This window comes from Sparus aurata, chromosome 3 (genome assembly GCF_900880675.1).
Source record: "Sparus aurata chromosome 3, fSpaAur1.1, whole genome shotgun sequence".
Lineage (NCBI taxonomy): Eukaryota > Metazoa > Chordata > Actinopteri > Spariformes > Sparidae > Sparus > Sparus aurata.
The window spans coordinates 15,318,137-15,336,845 of record NC_044189.1 but is presented as its reverse complement, the minus strand read 5'-3'; the positions used below and the strand labels follow the sequence as shown (position 1 = coordinate 15,336,845).

At 40.3% G+C, this 18,709-nt stretch overlaps 4 protein-coding genes across 4 annotated transcripts; 2 read left to right on the top strand and 2 right to left on the bottom strand.

Moving 5' to 3' along the window:
- Positions 1–157: 157 nt before the first annotated feature.
- On the bottom strand, positions 158–8,802 carry ptdss1b (phosphatidylserine synthase 1b). The gene is made up of 13 exons (XM_030413163.1): positions 8,497–8,802; positions 8,219–8,310; positions 7,576–7,620; positions 6,618–6,742; positions 5,736–5,894; positions 5,159–5,310; positions 4,790–4,931; positions 4,453–4,565; positions 4,199–4,264; positions 3,048–3,147; positions 2,639–2,698; positions 2,166–2,244; positions 158–2,077 (listed from the first exon to the last, which is right to left on the bottom strand). Exons 1-13 carry the CDS (start codon positions 8,676–8,678, stop codon positions 1,980–1,982), a joined length of 1,413 nt encoding a protein of 470 aa, XP_030269023.1. The 5' UTR covers positions 8,679–8,802; the 3' UTR covers positions 158–1,979.
- Positions 8,803–9,012: 210 nt separating this feature from the next.
- On the top strand, positions 9,013–11,961 carry mterf3 (mitochondrial transcription termination factor 3). Its single transcript, XM_030411161.1, has 8 exons — positions 9,013–9,138; positions 9,668–9,993; positions 10,125–10,277; positions 10,438–10,627; positions 10,815–10,962; positions 11,137–11,208; positions 11,301–11,462; positions 11,572–11,961. The coding sequence occupies exons 2-8, from the start codon at positions 9,675–9,677 to the stop codon at positions 11,764–11,766; spliced, it is 1,239 nt and encodes a 412-aa protein (XP_030267021.1). The 5' UTR covers positions 9,013–9,138; positions 9,668–9,674; the 3' UTR covers positions 11,767–11,961.
- Positions 11,962–12,900: 939 nt separating this feature from the next.
- Positions 12,901–14,699, top strand: uqcrb (ubiquinol-cytochrome c reductase binding protein). Its single transcript, XM_030412877.1, has 4 exons — positions 12,901–12,982; positions 13,796–13,864; positions 13,973–14,139; positions 14,496–14,699. The coding sequence occupies exons 1-4, from the start codon at positions 12,964–12,966 to the stop codon at positions 14,571–14,573; spliced, it is 333 nt and encodes a 110-aa protein (XP_030268737.1). The 5' UTR covers positions 12,901–12,963; the 3' UTR covers positions 14,574–14,699.
- On the bottom strand, positions 14,700–17,762 carry lrrc14b (leucine rich repeat containing 14B). The gene is made up of 3 exons (XM_030412875.1): positions 17,451–17,762; positions 16,628–17,256; positions 14,700–15,968 (listed from the first exon to the last, which is right to left on the bottom strand). Exons 1-3 carry the CDS (start codon positions 17,724–17,726, stop codon positions 15,290–15,292), a joined length of 1,584 nt encoding a protein of 527 aa, XP_030268735.1. The 5' UTR covers positions 17,727–17,762; the 3' UTR covers positions 14,700–15,289.
- Between the last annotated feature and the right edge of the window lie 947 nt (positions 17,763–18,709).

Genomic DNA, 18,709 nt, shown 5'->3' with positions numbered 1-18,709 from the left:
GTACTCGTACTGACGATGTGAAACAGAAATCACCATGAAATGTGCAAAAGTCAAGTGCAATATCGTTAATCAATTACTTTAGCTACTGACAACATCTCAAGGACAAGGAGACAATAAGAAAATCTTCAAGAGTGCACACAATGAAAAAACAAATCAGTGATATGTGATCATTTAATTAAGTGTAAAAAACAAACAAACAAACCCATCCATATAGGATCATAAATCAGTTAGAGCAAGCAGTGCATTGGATGTCACGATTAAGAAACTTGAAACATTTTATATTAAATACAGTGTGGTCTAACATTCAAAGCATTGCAGATGATCAAAAGACTGGAATCAGTGAGGAAGAGTAGTGCCAAAAAAGGTTTCATCAATACAAATTCAATGAAGCAAACATTTTCCAACACTCACACTAAATATGACTCTATATTGCATCATTTAACAATATTAAAAACAGCTTATGTGGACCAGCGACTGTTTTGTATTAACTTCACATTTCATTCATTTAGATCATAAAAACTGATCACTACACACGTGATTATCCTCTGCTATTGAATGTCACGACAGTGCTATTGCATTGAATGTCACAGTATTCTCTGTCAGTACACTTTTCACACATACCTCTGTCTATAATTACAAACACACACAAACATTAAAAAAATGACATACATATAAACTGTTTCAATAACCACACTTCTGAAAGCTAAAAAAAGGTTAGTCTAGCACGTAAAGGCTACATTTGGTTCAGTAACTCTTGGCTACCCTCATTTGAAGTACGAAAAAAACATCTTTCCTGATGATGCAGTTTCAATTGAAAAGCTGTACTGTACTTTATCCTAACTTAGTACAAATGTGGTCACTTTTGGCAGTTATTTCACAATACAACTATTTTAAGTCAACACATTTTCATCAATTCAATTGACTTACAAACAACAATAATTGTAATCTTAAATTAAGTAGTAAGTGTAGTAAAATTAGCACAGAGAAATATTCATAAACATGTGGTTAAGTGCAAAAATAAAAGTGCCTGTAGCATATACATCCTATATATGCAAACCTGACCACTCTGTTAAAGCTGCTTCACCCCTAACCAGACACACCTGTCCCATATTACAAAGAACCAAACATCATTTAGTAGTTTAAGATAGAAAAGCTTGGTGTAGGACAGTGCTGAGGTTAGCATGCTAGCTTGTACAGTGCAAATAAAGCAATCTCTTCTTAGACATAGCCCTTGGTTATTTAAATATTTGATATTAAACTGGCAATAGACACATTTTTTGCTTTAAACTTGCCATTCTTGAATAATACCAATGTCACCATTCTCATATAGATTGGTTCCCTATAAAACTTGCTTTCACTATGCCAACTGGCTGCCAACAGGCTCACAAAAAATGAAGGATGAATTAGAAAGTGTGTCTGCCATTGTACAACCAAATTAGGAAGAGACATGTTTTTCCAGTATCACCATACTCAGGTAACAGTGGCATAACTGGAATAACTGTGAAAACTCTACACTGCAAAAGAAAAATATCCCACTGATGGAAGAGGCAAAGAAGGTGAAGAGGGAGAGGAATAGAAACTGAGGCAAAACAAAAGTCAACAGACGGGTATTCACTGGATGGAGAGCGCTCCAGTGTTGTGTCAAAGTCTGTTTCCTTTCGACTGCGGTGCCACCAGTAATCCCACATGGAAACGCTATGAGGGGGGATTTTTAAAAAGGTGTCTCTTACCACTTTAAATACGTAGCCAGTGTTTTCCTTATAGTCATGCATCTGCTACTACCCCAGTTGAGGCTAAGTTAAAATGGCAAAGTGCAACTTTGTTTTAAAGTCTTATTTCTGCCCTCTAGGATTTATAAAACCCTTGATGAAACTATTAATTATTCAACACATTTAAGTGCATAGTGTATTCCCCTTGTTGGATGCTTTCTAGAGAGAATCCTTCACCCTTTCACAGACCAAACAAGTACTCAGAGTTGTTTATTGTCTCTTTCCTCCATGGCCATTCATAAATCTGTTCTTCCCAGAAGCTCTCCTCCGCTTTGTAGGTTGTAAACTTCTCAAGGAATCCCTCTGAGCTATGAAGGAATACGACGTAACTATGATAAACATTTAGGATGAAGTTTACAGGAGAGATGTTACCAGTGTTCCTGTTATGAGACTGACCTGTGACGTTGTCTGGAACAAAACCACATGAGTTGACAACACTGCTGTCATCATAGTCCTCACTTTCCACAGAGGTTCTCTGTAAGCAGAAGGATGACCAGAGTGATATAAGTGGTATATCTGATCAGGAATAAGGGTTAGAGTAATGACACATTAAGCTTAAAATCGCTGTTAAAAACAGGGAAAACCACAGGTGTGAAATGTAAAATAATGACAGCTAATTTCAGTTTATCTGCTTAAATTTCAAGGTTCTGGTATCGTGCATGCTAGGTCACGGTCATGGCTTACTAGGACACTTGAACAGTAACACCTGCGCTTTTCCTACTGTGATGACTAAAAAATGTTGCTTTAACTTCAACAAAATACGTCAGCAAAAAAAGACTTTCAGCTGGGTTTAAGTTACTCTTTAAACATTTTGTAAACTAATACATAAAATGCAATAGAGCATTCAATTATGAACCAAACTGTCTCACCTTAATTTTGCTTTGCTCATACCACATCATGCCATATAAACAGAGAAGTGTGATGAGTGCCTAAAATGTAAAAGAGGATGCAAATAAGGTTGGTTAAACACTATGTTTTCCCACACTTGCTTTGCATAAGAACAGACTTGCTAAATTGAATTCTACTGTGCCAGACAAAGGCAAACAAGGCACTACCCTTGGAAAGAAACATGTGCCTGTTCACCTTGAGCAGTTAAAGACATAAAGACTGTCTCATAACTGCATGGCCAAACATACTACAATAGGTGGCAAAAAAGCTGATGCCATCACATCACATTTTTTTGATCACATCTTTACGAAATCTTTATCTTCTCTGGTCAGTGAGTGAGTATATTGCTCTGACTTATTATACATAATTAGTAAACATGTCTTTTCTTACCAGACAGAGCAGCCACAGGAGTACATAGCGAATTTGTGTCTTGGAAAATAAGTCGTGACCAAATTTCACACAAGCGAGCGCCTCGAGGAAAGCGATGGCCCTGAAGGGAAGTATAAGAGCATTAGATTAATGGTTGCTAACACAGGCTTTTGTATTTAACAATGGCCCCATCTCTTGGCAATGTCTTTTCACTGCAATTGAGCTTCTCAGTGAATACATAATACTTGTGGCATCTGAGTACAAATGTATGTGTTCTGTATTAATGTTCCCCAATCATTCAATCACATCACAATATTCACTCAACATATTGCTGTTGGGAAACTGTTTTTCACTTTCAAAGGTTACATTTCATGGGTAATCCTCAGACAAGAGAGCGACTCGTATTTCATGCATACAGAGAGAGGGTCTGTCTCGTTGCCATGGAAACTAGAGCACACTCGGGGCATTAGCAGCTTTTGTGTCTGAGATGAGGTCAATAACTATGTTATGTTATGAATTTCATTTTGGTTTTATAAAGCTGAATTTCAAAAAGCCTCTCTAAAAGTAAACATTCCAGTCTAAATAAAAAAAAAAAAAACACTAAAATTAAAGTTGATGTTTAGACGAAAAACTTACAGGCTAATAAAATAGCTTATGGTCAAGACAACTGTGATTTGAGAGTGGACTGCTGTTAGTTTGGCTGAGCTGTTGGCACATGCGGGAAGCTTCCATTCAGTCTTATGTTGTACTTGTGCAAGACTTTGATTGGTTGTCATATTTGAATTTAAAACATTCCTCGCCTTGCCTGCCAATCATTTCAAACAGGAGTAGATCAGTAACAAGTGAAACGAACAAGATTCATGGCACAGTCTCTGAGCACGCTTTATGATTTGTTTGATGAAAAACAGAGATAGCCAACCAGCCTTCATTGTGATGTAAGCCGACAAATTCAGAGAACACCTACCAGACTCTGGACAAAGGTCAAGACTACTGCTATTAATGATAAACCCACAATGGTGCTATTTACTAAAAGGCAGCTAAAAGCAAATAAGTAAATCAGAAATGTAGTAAAGGTAAGAATGTTTCAAAAGCCCTTGAAAGAATCCCTACTTTAATGTAGCTTCAAAATTTGTTTCTAGACCAGTGGAAAACACAGGGCAAAACATACTTACCCAAACACCCAGCATTGCGTGCCAACTCGTTTACACTGGGTGTCTGTCAGGTATGCATAATATTGTCTGAAAGAGGTTAAAGAAAATAGAAGTAAGTAAAGTAAAATATAAAGGAAGCATCTTAAAAAACACACCTTAAAAACTAATTGTAATGCCAGAATTTAAGTGCTATCTTATAATAAAAAATATTCATATCAGGTATTATTTAGATACAGTAAATCACATTTCTTGTTGAAGTGAAAGATTGGAAATACCTAACAGTGGGTGCCGTGATGACTCCAACAAGGAGGATACGACACCAGCTGAGAGGGTGAGACGCCTGGAAGACGAAGATGTGCTTGAGAAAGAACGTGTTCAACTCTGTCAGCTGTGAAGGTAAAAGATGTAAGACAGATGAGATTTTAAAGAATTCCTTGTGGTGTGCTCTGTATTTGCTGACTAGTGTGATGAGCAGGATAACAAAGAGTAGGGGAAACCTTTTGATCAATTAAAAGAGATAACCAACAGATACATTAATAGGGAATATCATTGTTATTTACAGCCCTGATATTGAATTTTTTTTAGGTATTTCTGTGTCAAAAATTACAGTACCTGCCACAAGATCATAAAGAGATAGATGCCCGCTAGCCTCTGGAAGGACGACTTCGGGTCAAACCAGCGCACATACGTCCAGCTGGCTGGGGTGAACTGGAGCACGGCTCGCTTTATCTTCCCTGTGGTGCTGTGGATTTCCCTGAACAAAGCATGTGCACATTAAAAGTACTGTGCAGTTACAGACCAACAATAAATGATGTGAATCTAATGGGAATCTGCTAATACGACCTGTTTTTATTGATGTATCAAAGGAAAAACATTTTTAAAAAGACCTCTGACTAAGGACTTTTGAATTCCAAAAGAATTGAAATTCAGAAATGAATGTACAGAAGAAACATTAAGTGAAAAAATATCAGCTTCACTGACTTGATGCTGGCCCAGCGGTAGGTTCTCATTTCCAAAAACCGACAGGCAGTCATCCCTAGCCAGATGCCTCCTCCATTACACAACAGTATGTCAAGTATCACCTGATCCCACCAGCACTCTGCAAAGTTTGGCAGCAGATGCATGAAGAACAGCTGTGAAAATAAAATTAATTCATGTGGTGAAACAGATTTTTTCAATCAAGCGGCAACATTTGTTATGTTTGCTGTTTGAATGACTCCAGGATCTGTGACGCAGTCAGTTCTGTGATGAGTAAATCTGGTATTAGGCTGAGTCCAGTAATCTAATCCCACCAGTCGACAAGTGGCAACAGTCAAGGCAACACCCTTCTTATGTGCAGAAACTCCTGCTCATACTCCTGCTTTGCTATGATGAGTTACTCCCAAACAAACACTCCTTGTTGACTGCACAGACAGAGCTGAGGCAAAGTTGGAAATAATGACTTTATTTGAATGACCTCAGATTTCTGTGTAGCTCCCTTAGACTGTTGCGATTCACGTAACAAATTTCAGTATGTGCCGATTGAGACTGGCCCCCATTTTGAAAACATAAACACTACCTCAGTTAGTTCCCAGGTGATGCTGATGGTCCAACAGAGGCCGTAGCTGCGGATGAGCAGCGCCTTCATGGCCCAGCCTGCAAAGTGGCCAAACGCAAAGATGTCGAAGTGGCTCAAGATCCGCTCCCATGTTATCACTGTACAGTTTACAGCATATTCCTGGTAAGGTAAAGTAAGGAAAGGTGACTGAATTAGACAAAACACAATGTTAAACAATCAAGAGCTTGATATGTCTTCATCCTAAATTAACCGTATTCTGTAAACTGAAATGACATCAGAAAATCATATTTTTTAACCCTAACCCTAATAATCATTTTTTATTTTAATTGATCTAGATTTATCAGGATCGGAATTCCTTTATTTGTTCCGGGACATTTCTGTATCACTGCAGCCAAAGGACAGTAATATTACAGTATCTCTATATCAGATATCTGATCTATTCAGAGATGCAGAGCATAAATTGAGAATTACTGAATTATTGTGCGATTATCTCCAAATCCATCTTAAGACATCAGGTAAAAAGAATAGGGCTGCAGTGATATGAAATCTAGTTGCCATTTATTTTAATAATTGATTAATCACTAAATAGTCTTTGGGTTTTGGACTGTTGGTTATTCAAAAAAGCACTTTGAAAACATTATTTTGAGCTCTAGGATAATGTGATGAGCATTTTATTAGATACTTGTGGACAATCAGTAGACTAAATGATTCATTGATTCATTTTGAATGTAACTGGTAGATATATTAATATTGAAAATAGTTGTTTGTTGCCCTAACTATCCTTCCATCCTTCCAACATCCCAAAGAGTATTGGATAGTATTAGATATGCTATGAACTTGCTCTGATGGTTCGGATGAGAAGAGTTTCAAAACCATCCTTACCATGATATCTGCTTCCCGTGTGGCATTGCGCAGGTTAGGGTCCACCCAGTACATCAGTAACTTCACCTGGTCCCAGTTGAGGAAGATGAGGAAAACGAGAAACAGGAAGTACATAACACTGAGACCTACCCAGGACAGGAGAAAGTGAGTGAGGATTAAGAAAAATTTAAACAGGATTTAAGCAGTAAAATAAGTGAATGTGAATGATGTTGATGGAGGTTCTCGGTCATTCAAGTCATGGTAAAAATTGGGGCTGTATTGTAGGCAACTGGACTTGTTTCAGTTTCTTGAAGAAGTTTCACCTCTCATCCAAGAGGTTAGCTGGCTTTTAAACTTTGTGTGAGAGTGTCCTCACAGAGCCGTTAAGGATTTTCTCCTTTAGATGTATGTGGATAGCAGAGTCTTGACCTGAGGGGTTGTGCCATTCGTTTACGGAGAGGTTGTTTTGTCGCCTGAAAATGTAGAAATGTGGCATTCCTTGCTGCACTTAACAGGCAACTTGCTCAATGCAGCCAAGAGCCAGATGCAGAGTTTGAAAGAGGAGTTAAGGAATCCATCTATGTCAAACTGGAATGACCATCTTTAGACAGAGTATGTGGCCTGAGACATTGCTTATCAACCACTTATATGCTGTACTGAGTCCTCTCCCCAGACATCTTAACAACCACTCACACCTGGGATCACCTAGCCTTAGAAACCCACATAAAGGCTGGTTTAACCAAAGACTCAAAAGTGGCCCTAACTACTTTGAAACTCAGAGTACACAGGTGTCCTTAATGACTCTGTAAGGACACTCCCACACAGGGTTTATAAGACAGCTAACTCCTCTCCAGTTAGTTCAAACTGAAGAAGCCTCTTGGGTGAGAGGTGAAACCTTTTCAAGTCCAGTTGCCTACGATACAGCACCTAGAATGTGAATGATGTAAAGCGAGTGAGACAGATGTGGGCAACCACTCACCAAACACCACTCGCCACACTGCAGGGTGAGGCCTGGTGAAAGGACCTGATGAAGAAAGCATCATATTGATGAATGAGTTTTTGCACAGTTACCAACTACATCTCACGGTCTTCAGTGGATGCTTGGTTAGCTTTCTTTGTATGACTACCTGTTGTCACATAAGTTCAATACTGGACAACTGTGATATCTCCATGCAAGATCTCTCAGTGGAAGAAGACCACAAGAGGTAGTTGAAAGCTCCAGAAAAAGTAACTTATTTGATCTTAAGTTCTTGTCAAACTCCTGTGTCAGAAGGCAGGACATAACTTCCACAATGAATCAGGAGAGATGTTTAGACTGGCTTTTTTGTCTCTATCGCTGATAAATGTCCCTCATGTCTTCAAAATGCTTGATTCCCTCGACCAAACCCACCAAATATTTAATTACTCTAAATAATCACATTTGAGAAACTGGAAGAAGACAATATTTTGTATTTTCTTAAGAAAATTATTAAATTAATAACTTATCATTAAAATCATTGGCCCGTTTCCCTTCATTTCCTGATTGTTTCAGAACCGTATTGGCCAATACAAGAGAATAACGGGGCAGGGACTTAAATACCATTTAATGAATGAGCCAATGTAAGTTTAATTTCATAGCTTACCATTAGGAAAAGCCAGGACACTGATGACCAAGAAGAAGGACACCACCACCAACAGACCAACTCGAAGATTGTTGTCAGAGTTGTCATCATCCCTGTAACAAACAGTAAAACATGTAAGCAAAGAGAGACTTATGTTCCCACATATTAAGCACTGTGAATACTACATTCAAATACGTACAGCTAGACAAACTATTGAACGACAACAGTTATGTACTTTTAAAACATTTTCAAAACAGCACTTGACATGCTAATAGTTAAACTTTCAAGCTGGGGTTTACCTGGTAAACGCGAAGTACATGAGGCTGAGCACAGTAAATGTGAGCAGTGTGATGGTGTGTGGCTTATAGAAGAAGTCCATGGAGATATCGTCCACTTGTTGCTCGTTTATCATTCGGAAATGTAACCCATAGTTGACTTCATCCTTCCGAAGTGTTCGGGGAGGTGTCGCGGTGGCTGCCATGTCGCTGTTGTGGGCTACTGGGAATTTTAAGTGTTAAACACGGACGGCTTAAGCTAGAAACTGTAAAAGCAGAAAGACAGGATGATGACAATAAAGCCCCTCAACAAGAAACTCTGAAGACGAGCTGAACCATACAGCTAATGGGGGTGTTTGGACGTGAAAATACGCCTTCTAGTATTCACGGATTAAATAGTATGAAGTATCGATGTACAACAATTAAATAAAAATTGTAACTATTGCTATCTTATTCAATGAAATTCAGCTATTCCAGTTGACTATTCACACGAGTATGTTATTTGTATATGGTGGTACCCACAAATACGTCGTTATGGTACAACCCACATTGTGACACTTCCGTGAAGTCCTGCCATTAATGTGCACGTGAAAACAGTTGACATTGCGCGACACTCCAGTGGATGATGGTGACGAGTCTATGATATAAGAGTTGGAATCAAAAATCGTGAGTAAAAGAGAACAATCTGAAATTAAATGTTGAATTTGTTGTTTTTCCTCCAGGCTTATTATTCCGAAAGCTTGCTACATTTACTGAAGCATCCGCTTCAAGCTATCATCATGAGCTAGCTATTTGAGGGCAACGATTCAGACTCTTCTGTTTTATGTCCTAGCTGCATTCAGAATAACACATGGATAGGTAAAATATTCCATATATGTATGAATGGCACTGGTGATATCGGTCCGTTTCTTTATACTAGCCATCACACTCATGAACAGCTGAGCTAAGTTAACTAGTAAAATTAGCCGCTAGATAGCGCTAGATTCCCTTGGACTGACATGCAGCACCACATCATGCCATCACCATCTCTATTCCTTCCATACAATGATTAATTCCTGCATTATTTGCATTTATTCACGCAGAATAGATTCAAATCTGATTCATATATTGATATTTTTTTGTTTTGCAACTCTTGCCTGTACGATTAAATGTTTAGGTTTGGTCTTCTCTGTATTCTCATATTTTTTTCGTGCAGAATCACCATGGCTGCATCCTGTACACAGTTGTGTCTACAGTGCAGACGACTTCTTTGTTCCACAACAGTGGCGAGTACCCGGCTGTACTCCACTCAACTTCGCCATTGTACTACAGTCACAGGGTTACTTACGAGAATCCTTAATGGATCCCCAGTTATCTGGGGGAATCACACTACAACTCCGGCAAGACAGAGGTGGAAGCAACAGATGTTTTGCTCCAGTTACTCCTCCACCACACATGCAACTGAGGCTAAGGAACTGTCAAGAGCTGATGTTGTAACAATCAGAGATGCTGCTCCAGTGACGGAAAGCCAGATTTCATTAGGTAAATATTGGTGGCGTGTTGTGACCAGAAAAACATTGTTCACTTTACGGAATAATTAAATGTAAATGTTCGCTACTTCTAGAGAGGGTGATGAACAAGTTGTTTCTCTCTATATTTTCCTCTTCTACCAGATCTGGACGCAGTTGCTGAATTATCTGCATTGGAGGAGATCAGCGATGAAGAGGCTGTCAGCTTATCTGTTCCTTCTGCCATGCCTCCAGCTTCGACCTCTCTTAGAGACTATGTAGATCAGTCTGAGACAATCAGCAAACTGGTACAGCTAGGTAATGAAACCACTTTTGAATTATTGTTGAGAACAGTGTGAATCAAATTGACTCTGCAAACATTCTGATCTACTATGATCTACGCAATGCTCTGAAAAGGATGACAAATCCCATTTTTTGGTGGCTACACATTTTTCAAACAGTCATCTTCTTATTGCAGGTGTACAGCTGTGGAAGCTTGAAGAGAGGCCAAACGTAGGCTCCATGCTGCTGCGGCTCAACTTCAGCACAGATGTTGCCCCGAGGTTGCTGTTTCTCAAAGACATTGGGGTGGAGGACTCTCGCTTTGGCTATATCATTTCACACAACCCCTTCATTCTCACAGAGAGTTTGGAAAATCTACATGCCAGGTGAGATGAAGGGATGGAAACAATTGATGCCTTTTTTATATTTGCCAAAATTATAAATACTCAGTCAGCTGAGATAAGTCACTCAAGCCGCTGTAACCATGTACTATACACTTCAATAGTAACAGGTCAAGTAATTTTTCTTCTCTGCAGTCTTAATAATGTTCCCATTTTTCCATTGTTTGCAAAGGGTGAACTATCTCAAGTCAAAGAAGTTCAGTGCTGAGACTGTTGCGTCCATGGTGTCCAGAGCTCCGTATCTGCTCAACTTCAATGTGAAGAGGCTGGACAACAGACTGGGGTTTTATCAGCAGCAACTGAGCCTCAGTGCTTCTAACGTAATCATTTTCAAGTGATGTAGTAGAAGCCGAGCCATGTTTGTGTCTTAACAAGAATTCATGATTGTCTTTGTACAGTGTATTATCTAGTTAGTTGTGGTTGCTTTTATGGACCATAAATAATTATTTTGTTAATAAAAAATAAGTCATTGCTAGTTTTCTTTCTCTCCTCAGGTACGGAACATTGTAGCTCGTCTACCAAGATTACTGTGCTGCAGTTTGGAACCTGTTAAAGAAAATCTGAAGGTACTAAATGACAGAAGATATTATCGGAAAATTGTTGTTTGAATTACTTTGAGGTGCTGTGTTTAAGTACTTTTTGTCATTGTTTTCAACAGGTGTGTGAAATAGAGCTCGGCTTTAAGGAAAATGAGATTCAACACATTGTTACTGCCATCCCAAAAGTGCTGACAGCCAATAAAAGGAAGCTTACGCAAACATTTGATTTCCTCCACAACACCATGAAGGTGCCCCACCATCTGATCACAAAGTTCCCACAGGTAGATTGATAGTAGTTGGTTGTTGATTTTTTTCCTGTATGAACTTATTTCCTTATGTATTATCATTATCATGATTTAAAACTTGAACCTCTGATATACCCTCACACAGGTCCTCAATACAAAATTCTTGCGTATCAGAGAGCGCCACCTATTCCTCGAGTACCTTGGAAAGGCTCAGTATGACCAATCTCAGCCCAACTACATCGCCCTGGACCGCCTGGCGTCTCTGCCTGATGAGACTTTTTGCACACAGTTGGCTTTGGCCACATTGGAAGATTTTTATTTGTTCCAAAAGACACTTTGATTCTTCATGAGAGGAAGTTAAAAAGGACTTCAGAAAACAATCGGTCAAGCACACAGAATAAATACCATAATGTTAGATACATGCAGACATTAAAGTCTGAAGCCATATAGAGCATGAACTGGATTATCAGTTACTATGATGTAAAATTTGCTTTGTAAATGTGATGTTTAATAAATGTACACTATGTATATCATCTCTTCTGCTTGGAATGCTGCTCTTATTTACCATGACTGTCTGTCTAAAGAGACAATGAAAGTGAGAAAAGTTATGTTCATTCTGGTACCTGCAAAACATTTACTTCAGTGTAGGGGCTGTGGATAAAAAATGAATTTCCATCATCCATCGAAAACTGTCATCAAAACTTGTAATTTTCCAGGTCAAAGGGTCCTGGCTCATTTTTTTTTTTCTATGGAATGTGGCAAAGTACATTTACTCAAAATTTGCATTTAATTACAACTTCAAAGTACTTGCAATTTATTACAGAATGTCCATTACTGTCCATACTAACACTCCACTGAATTTCTCAGTGAAATATAGTCCACTCCACTACATTTTCACGAGATATAGAAATTGCATAGAAAACAAAAATCTTACACAAGATGATGCATTGTTATGCTGTAGATCTTAACTTTCCAATATACTTTTTCCAACATTGTCATAGTATAGGACAGGATGAAACACTGAAAGGGGACAGACCACTGCATGAGAATACTTTATGAAATTTTGGCGTGGCACCAATCCTTTATGACAAATCCTACATGACGAGGATACAAACCCTAATATGCATCTGTCTGCTAATCACCACAAAAAACGCGTCCAATTCCGATACCACTGACCTTATATCCTACACAAATTTATGAATTATTTATGAATTATTTATGAAATGTCTGGCACCTTTTCTTCGCTAAAGGATTTGTATGCTTATTATGATCGCAATGTGATTGCTCTGTCTTTTGGATTTAATTTACAGTCTTGATCAAATCTCAAAATTAGCTATTTCATTAAACATAAAGACAATGAATTATGCATGTTGATTTTGTATGAACGGGTTGACCTGTCAGAGTTTTGAAGAGCGTTGATATATTTTATAGCTTTTCACTGTTCCGGAAACTTCCAAATAAGCTGTTAACTGTAATGTAAGTTGTGCAATAGCCCGTCCTTACCCACAAGGCACCGCGGTCGTTCTTAGTGTTAAACATGGCGTCGAGGGCACCAGGTAAATCAACATCTCCTTTTCTTAACATTTTCATTTTTAGTTTAACTCGGTTGGGATGGTTTGATATTAGTAATGTGTGACTAATGTTATAATACAACGAAAATTGTTTTGCGGATTTTTTTCCGGATGAATCCGCCCTTTCAGTCATTTGACTTGTGTGTGTCCTTTAGTGTCCCCATGCTAACGTGCTAATGCTAAGGGTGCAGCTAGGTTAACATTAGCTGAGTACAAGCTAGTGCCTTATTACAGTAAAATAACGTAATTTATGTCCCAACTACACAGTCGCACTGCTGTCTATTTAGTGATTTAATGTTTCTTGATATTCGACCAAACAGCTGTTATTGCGTCCAGCTATAGTTGGGTGTATGTAACAGATGTACTCTGATGTCTAGCAAGTCAATGTTAGCTCTCTACCATTAAAGCTAACGCAACTGTTATGTTGTCCCATCCGTCTTTGCAGTGCACTACAAAACGTATCCTGATCTCAGTGGGACAATTTATGTGCTGTTTGTCACCCAAAGCGCCGTATTGTATGTATTAGATAGGATACTTTGAACTCAGTTATAGCTTTGTACGTCAACTGAGTGTCATAATTAAATCATGACCGACAGATCGTTTTTAGATATCCTAGTATAGTAAATGCCAGCTGAAGGAAAAACAACTGTGCTAACGTAGTAGCAATACTGTATCACTGTCAGAACTCCTTCCTCCGCACATCTGATCATAATTGTAGAATCTGCCTTTCCCTAAAATGAAGCCTGTGCTGCCTGTCTGACCCTGTTCTGTCTGTGTGTGTCTGTTATGTAATTTTAGTAGCGACAGGCAGGCTCATGCTTGGGTTCCGCAAGTGGTATTACAACTTGAGTGGCTTCAACAAGCTGGGTAAGTTCAACACCAGAGTGCCGCTGTATCTCATGAAACATGCATATCTAGAATGAGTAAGTTATGTCGTATATAATCATCTTCATCATTTCGTGTTTTCTGTGTCAGGTCTCATGCGCGATGACACAATCTATGAGGATGAAGATGTGAAAGAGGCCATCAGGAGGCTTCCAGAGGACCTGTACAACGACAGGACCTTCAGGATGAAACGGGCCCTGGATCTCTCCATGAAGCAGCAGATCCTCCCTAAAGATATGTGGACAAAATTTGATGAGGTGCGTTTAACTAATTTAAATATGTTTTTAATGTAAAGACAAAATATTACACTGCATTGTTTCCCCACCTACATCTGTGTGGTTTTAAATAGTACATTAGTACGCATTTTTGCGGTAGCGTTTTCTCATTATCATTTCACATTATATGTTCCCTTGTGACTGATTTACATACTCAACTCAATAATAAGCTCTGAAAACACAGTGTAAAGTATTTAATGTTGTTGTCATGGACCATGCACCTCCACCGGTCTAAAGTCTGAAAAATGTTAGAATACGGGGTCATTTGAGTTGTGTTATTGACATATCCCGATTTCATTTGTTAACCTCATATTTCATTTCATATCTTTTTACTTTAGGATGTCCCTTACCTGACACCATATGTGGATGAGGTGGTCCGTGAGAGGAAAGAAAAAGAGGAGTGGATGAAGAAATAGACGGTTCCTGGTCAAAGCTGTTGATCCTGGTCTTTGGTCGATGCATGGTTGTCCCCTGGTGTAATATTTAAACTGAAATGTGATCTATAAAAGTGCTCATTAAATAAATGTACATTTTAGAAAATATGAATGTGTCACTGTTTGAATTTTTTCTTTATTGTTAAAACAAAATGGCAAACTTGCAAAATTATGATCTTTCCCTTGTTGCAAAATTGTGCAGTTTACCTATACAAATTCAGTTATATACGAGACTTCAACCAAAATAGAGACATTAGAACATGTACAATAGATACAGGATTCCGGCAAACTTCAATCATCTACCATAATCATTACAGTAGCTACGTTTAGCTTCACGGCACATATTCAGCTTACAGACTGTAGGAAGCACTGGGGAAAAAAAGATGCTTTGTTGATGGTTGCCCTGATGTCAGCAAATCTAGTTTACTTGGATCCATTTTCCAGTTGTCCTTCAGTCATGTACAGAAAAGTGTTGACCGCTTGTTGGCTAACTACTAGCACTTTTAAAATAAATAGTCTCATTTAGCCTAAGAACACACCTTTTAAAAAGCAAGAAATTGCAGGGGTCACTCAAGGTCAACAAAATTACAAACATTACTTTTGGAGATTCAGATCTGCTTTACACGAATGTTTAGACTCGTGTAAACAACCTGAGTTCATCTCGATCCTTTTCCTGTCAGTCCATTTTTATTAATCCATTAATTATCTGTCTGCGTCTGTGATCTCCTCTTGTTCACATCATTTACAGTTCCTATGAAGCTCCCAACGACGCTGTTGAAAGATTTCAGTATGGACACTCCCAGCTCATTGCTGGTTTCAGTAATGTCCGGGTCGTAGGCCCCCATGAGTGGAGTGCAAACCTCCACACTCCCTCTGCCTGCTCCATCCAGGATCCCCATCAGCTGGCCCCGGACCTCCTGAAACAGATCTTTATTGTACCCTAGTAGGACTGCATCATCGAGAGGATAAGTGACATCCTCAGGGTAGCAATCACGGGGGACAGGTAGCTCTATGTACTTCAATTTTGGAAAGCCTGCAGAGAGCATGGAGAATAACCTCCGCAGGGCTGTAGAGGTCAGAGGGTTTCCCAGGAGTTTGAGCTCCTCCAGCGCCTGACAGCATGCCAGAGCATGAGTGAAGGCGTTCATGTGCTCATCCTCTATGTCGCATTCTTCAAGAGCCAGGCTGGCCAGTGTGTCTGAGCAACGGCCGAGCAGTTTGTGGAAACAGGTGGGGAAGGAGACGAAGATGTTGTGTCCGCTGATGTCCAGGCGGACCAGGGCCTCACTGTGGAGGCTGTTGGAGAGGTACGTCATGTCCACTCGGTTCAGGCAGCAGTTGGCCAACTCCAAGCACTGCAGAGGAGTGTTGAGAGGACTGGGAAAAGAAAAGAGAGTTTAAAGGAAGTGAATTTGTGTAGGATAAAAGGTCAGTGGTATCGGAATTGGACGCGTTTTTTGTGGTGATTAGCAGACAGATGCATATCAGGGTTTGTATCCTCGTCATGTAGGATTTGTCATAAAGGATTGGTGCCACGCCACAAACCCTAACCAGGGAAATCCAATTCGGGTCACAGAACATGGTGGAAAAATGTCAATGCATGTAAAATTACAAGCATATCTTTTTCGAAGTAAGTTCAATATTCTGTCAGGTGAGCACTGTAACAAATGCTTGAAAGGGAAGTTTCAGATGATTCTATATTTGTATTTTAAAACTACACGCTTGACTTTGATGGACAGCTCTGTGAAGTCCTTCCAGCAGGTTTCTCTCTAACCTGCCGCTGTGGCCAGGTGCAGCTGTCTGTTCTCGCTCTGGCATCAAGTCAGCAATTTTAAAAACAACATACTTCCCATTGTTAAACAAGAGCCTCAGAGCTGCAGTGTCCCGTGACGCTGGTTAAAGGTGATTATTTTGAGCTATATTAAAGCTCTTGATTCTTTGGCGTGCGTGAAAGACCGACATTAAAGCTGCCCATCGCCTCATTCACACGAGTAAACGCACAGACAAGGACACCTTGACTGTTTTCATGTATTCACCTTAGCAGCTTGCGCAGGTGTCCAGTCAGAGTTGAGAAACCCACCAAGAGCTCAGTCAGCCTGCTCAGTTGTGCCAGCAGATTGCCGATGGTGGCCAGCAGATCTTCATCATCAAGGCCCAACCTCCTCACATCCAACGCTCCAGCTGGCAGGGTCAAAGACTGCAATTTGGGGAACTCCACCCTGGACAGAAGCACCTCCAAATGTACGGCCTCCAGTGGAACATTGTGAACCACCTCCAACTTTGACATCGCCTCAGGGTCCGCTAGGCGAAGGACGTAGAACAGCTGTTTGAGAGTGAGGGAATCAGCCCGAAAACCAACAAAGCGGGGCTTCAGTGGACAGTAGCTGCTGAGGAGGAAGACCTGAGCCACCTGCTCATAGTTGCGGCCCGTGATAAAGCCGTTCAGACGGACATCTACAGATGTTTCAAAGACAGATTGGGGCACATTGCTGGCTTGCATGGCCACCACGGTCTCATAGCACATTTTGGTGAGGAGTTGGGTCCTTGCCCATCGACCCAGGGTTGACTGGCAGGGGCAGGCCTGGTGCTCCACATCCTTCAGTGCAGTCAGGTCCACCACACGCAGGCTTTTGGCGTAGGTTCGCGGAGGAGACAGTACATACTCCTTTTAGAGAACAAGAGGACATGGATGAAAAGTCGATTTGTGATCATTTTAACACAAACTAACACGCTGAAGAAGGAGTGTTTAAGCCATTAAACGTATCAAATTCTTAGATCGGAAAACATGGCACAAGAAAAACGCAACTAAAGCGTGAGGATGAAACGGATATTAAAAGGCGTACAAGACCACTGTAGTACCTTTAAGCCAGTTAGAATCGCTGTCAGACAGAGCTTGCAGGTGCTGGAGGTGAGGTCCATCTCACAGTCGACCGTCTTTCCCAGGAGCCTTTGTAGATTTAGATCAGGAAGGGGCCATGCCTGAACCAAACCATGCAGCAAGACAGCCTGCTCATGGAGGTAGCAGGCCTTGAAGATAATTGGGTAGAGGTTAAAAGACACACAACTGAGGTTTTCCAGGGCAGTAGGGCCACTCTGGATGAAGCCCTCAGCAGCAAGGAATCGCAGCGACTTCATGTTTCCTGTGAGTTTCCTGGTTGTTGACGAGAGCTGCAGTCAAACAGCTCTGCCTGTCTTTGTTTGGCCACCTCTGTGACTGCAGCGTTGTTGTTTATCCTCTGTCGCAGTGCATGCATCTAGTCCCAGGCTTTTTGTGGCGAGACAGGGGCAAGGCACGAGGGTCTTGTGGTAGGTAAGTGGGTTGAGGCTATTAATAGAAACAGCTGCCTCACGTCCTTCGTCGGGGACAGTGTCTATTTGCGACATGCAACGGAGAGATTAGCCGGAAAAACATCTGAATTGCACAGGGAGCCTTATCGCTATGCACACCTCTCTGTGAGGCGGACACACATGTTGTGAAAGCAGAAATAGCAGCAACAACAATCAAGTCTCTGTGCAGAAACACCCAACATCAGTTGCCAAAGATTAATGCTTTCAAGAAGATGCAAAGCTGCTATAGTTTACTTTTTGGTATATTTACATTCCCTGAAAGCTGCCACAGCAAACGGATTTTGCCATTATCAAATTACATGACACGTGCTTGCAACCTTTATGGTCTCCTGAAGCTGGGAAAAGTATTTAGTACACTCCAAAAGATCATATGTCATATGTAGTATGCCAGAAATACCAGGGTACCCTGGTCATGTTTCGCAGTACATAAGCGATCACGCTTTTCTGACCCACAATCCTCCATGCTGAGGAAGCACCATCGCATCAACAACCGCCGAGAGAGCACAGGCACGTCACAGCTCACTGACATATGAGAGCGTGTGTGTAACTAATACAGATTGCGGCAGATGTGTGAGCAATAGGGTCAAAGTACAAGATGCAATTTCAGGGTCAGGACTTGTTGACTTGTTTCAGTTTCTTGAGGAAACTCTGTTAAATCTAAAAGGCTGTAAAAGCAGCATTCAGCTATCATTGAACTCAACGTCCTGGATCTAGAGTAGGTCATATTTTATTATCTTTCACTGACTTTAGATAACAGTGACTTTAGAATA

Bases quoted from the DNA above. Each gene is read 5' to 3' on its own strand.
- mterf3 (XM_030411161.1), top strand. From the start codon at position 9,675: ATGGCTGCATCCTGTACACAGTTGTGTCTACAGTGCAGACGACTTCTT. The intron at 11,209-11,300 runs GTACTAAATGAC...TGTTTTCAACAG, and splicing joins CTGTTAAAGAAAATCTGAAG to GTGTGTGAAATAGAGCTCGG. The intron at 11,463-11,571 runs GTAGATTGATAG...ACCCTCACACAG, and splicing joins TGATCACAAAGTTCCCACAG to GTCCTCAATACAAAATTCTT.
- lrrc14b (XM_030412875.1), bottom strand. From the start codon at position 17,726: ATGAAGTCGCTGCGATTCCTTGCTGCTGAGGGCTTCATCCAGAGTGGC. The intron at 17,257-17,450 runs GTACTACAGTGG...GTTCTCTAAAAG, and splicing joins CGATTCTAACTGGCTTAAAG to GAGTATGTACTGTCTCCTCC. The intron at 15,969-16,627 runs GTGAATACATGA...TTCTTTTCCCAG, and splicing joins CACCTGCGCAAGCTGCTAAG to TCCTCTCAACACTCCTCTGC.
- uqcrb (XM_030412877.1), top strand. The intron at 13,865-13,972 runs GTAAGTTCAACA...TTTCTGTGTCAG, and splicing joins GAGTGGCTTCAACAAGCTGG to GTCTCATGCGCGATGACACA. The intron at 14,140-14,495 runs GTGCGTTTAACT...TTTTTACTTTAG, and splicing joins TGTGGACAAAATTTGATGAG to GATGTCCCTTACCTGACACC.
- ptdss1b (XM_030413163.1), bottom strand. From the start codon at position 8,678: ATGGCAGCCACCGCGACACCTCCCCGAACACTTCGGAAGGATGAAGTC. The intron at 5,311-5,735 runs GTAGTGTTTATG...TTATTTTCACAG, and splicing joins TCACCTGGGAACTAACTGAG to CTGTTCTTCATGCATCTGCT. The intron at 2,699-3,047 runs GTAAGAAAAGAC...TTTACATTTTAG, and splicing joins TCCTGTGGCTGCTCTGTCTG to GCACTCATCACACTTCTCTG.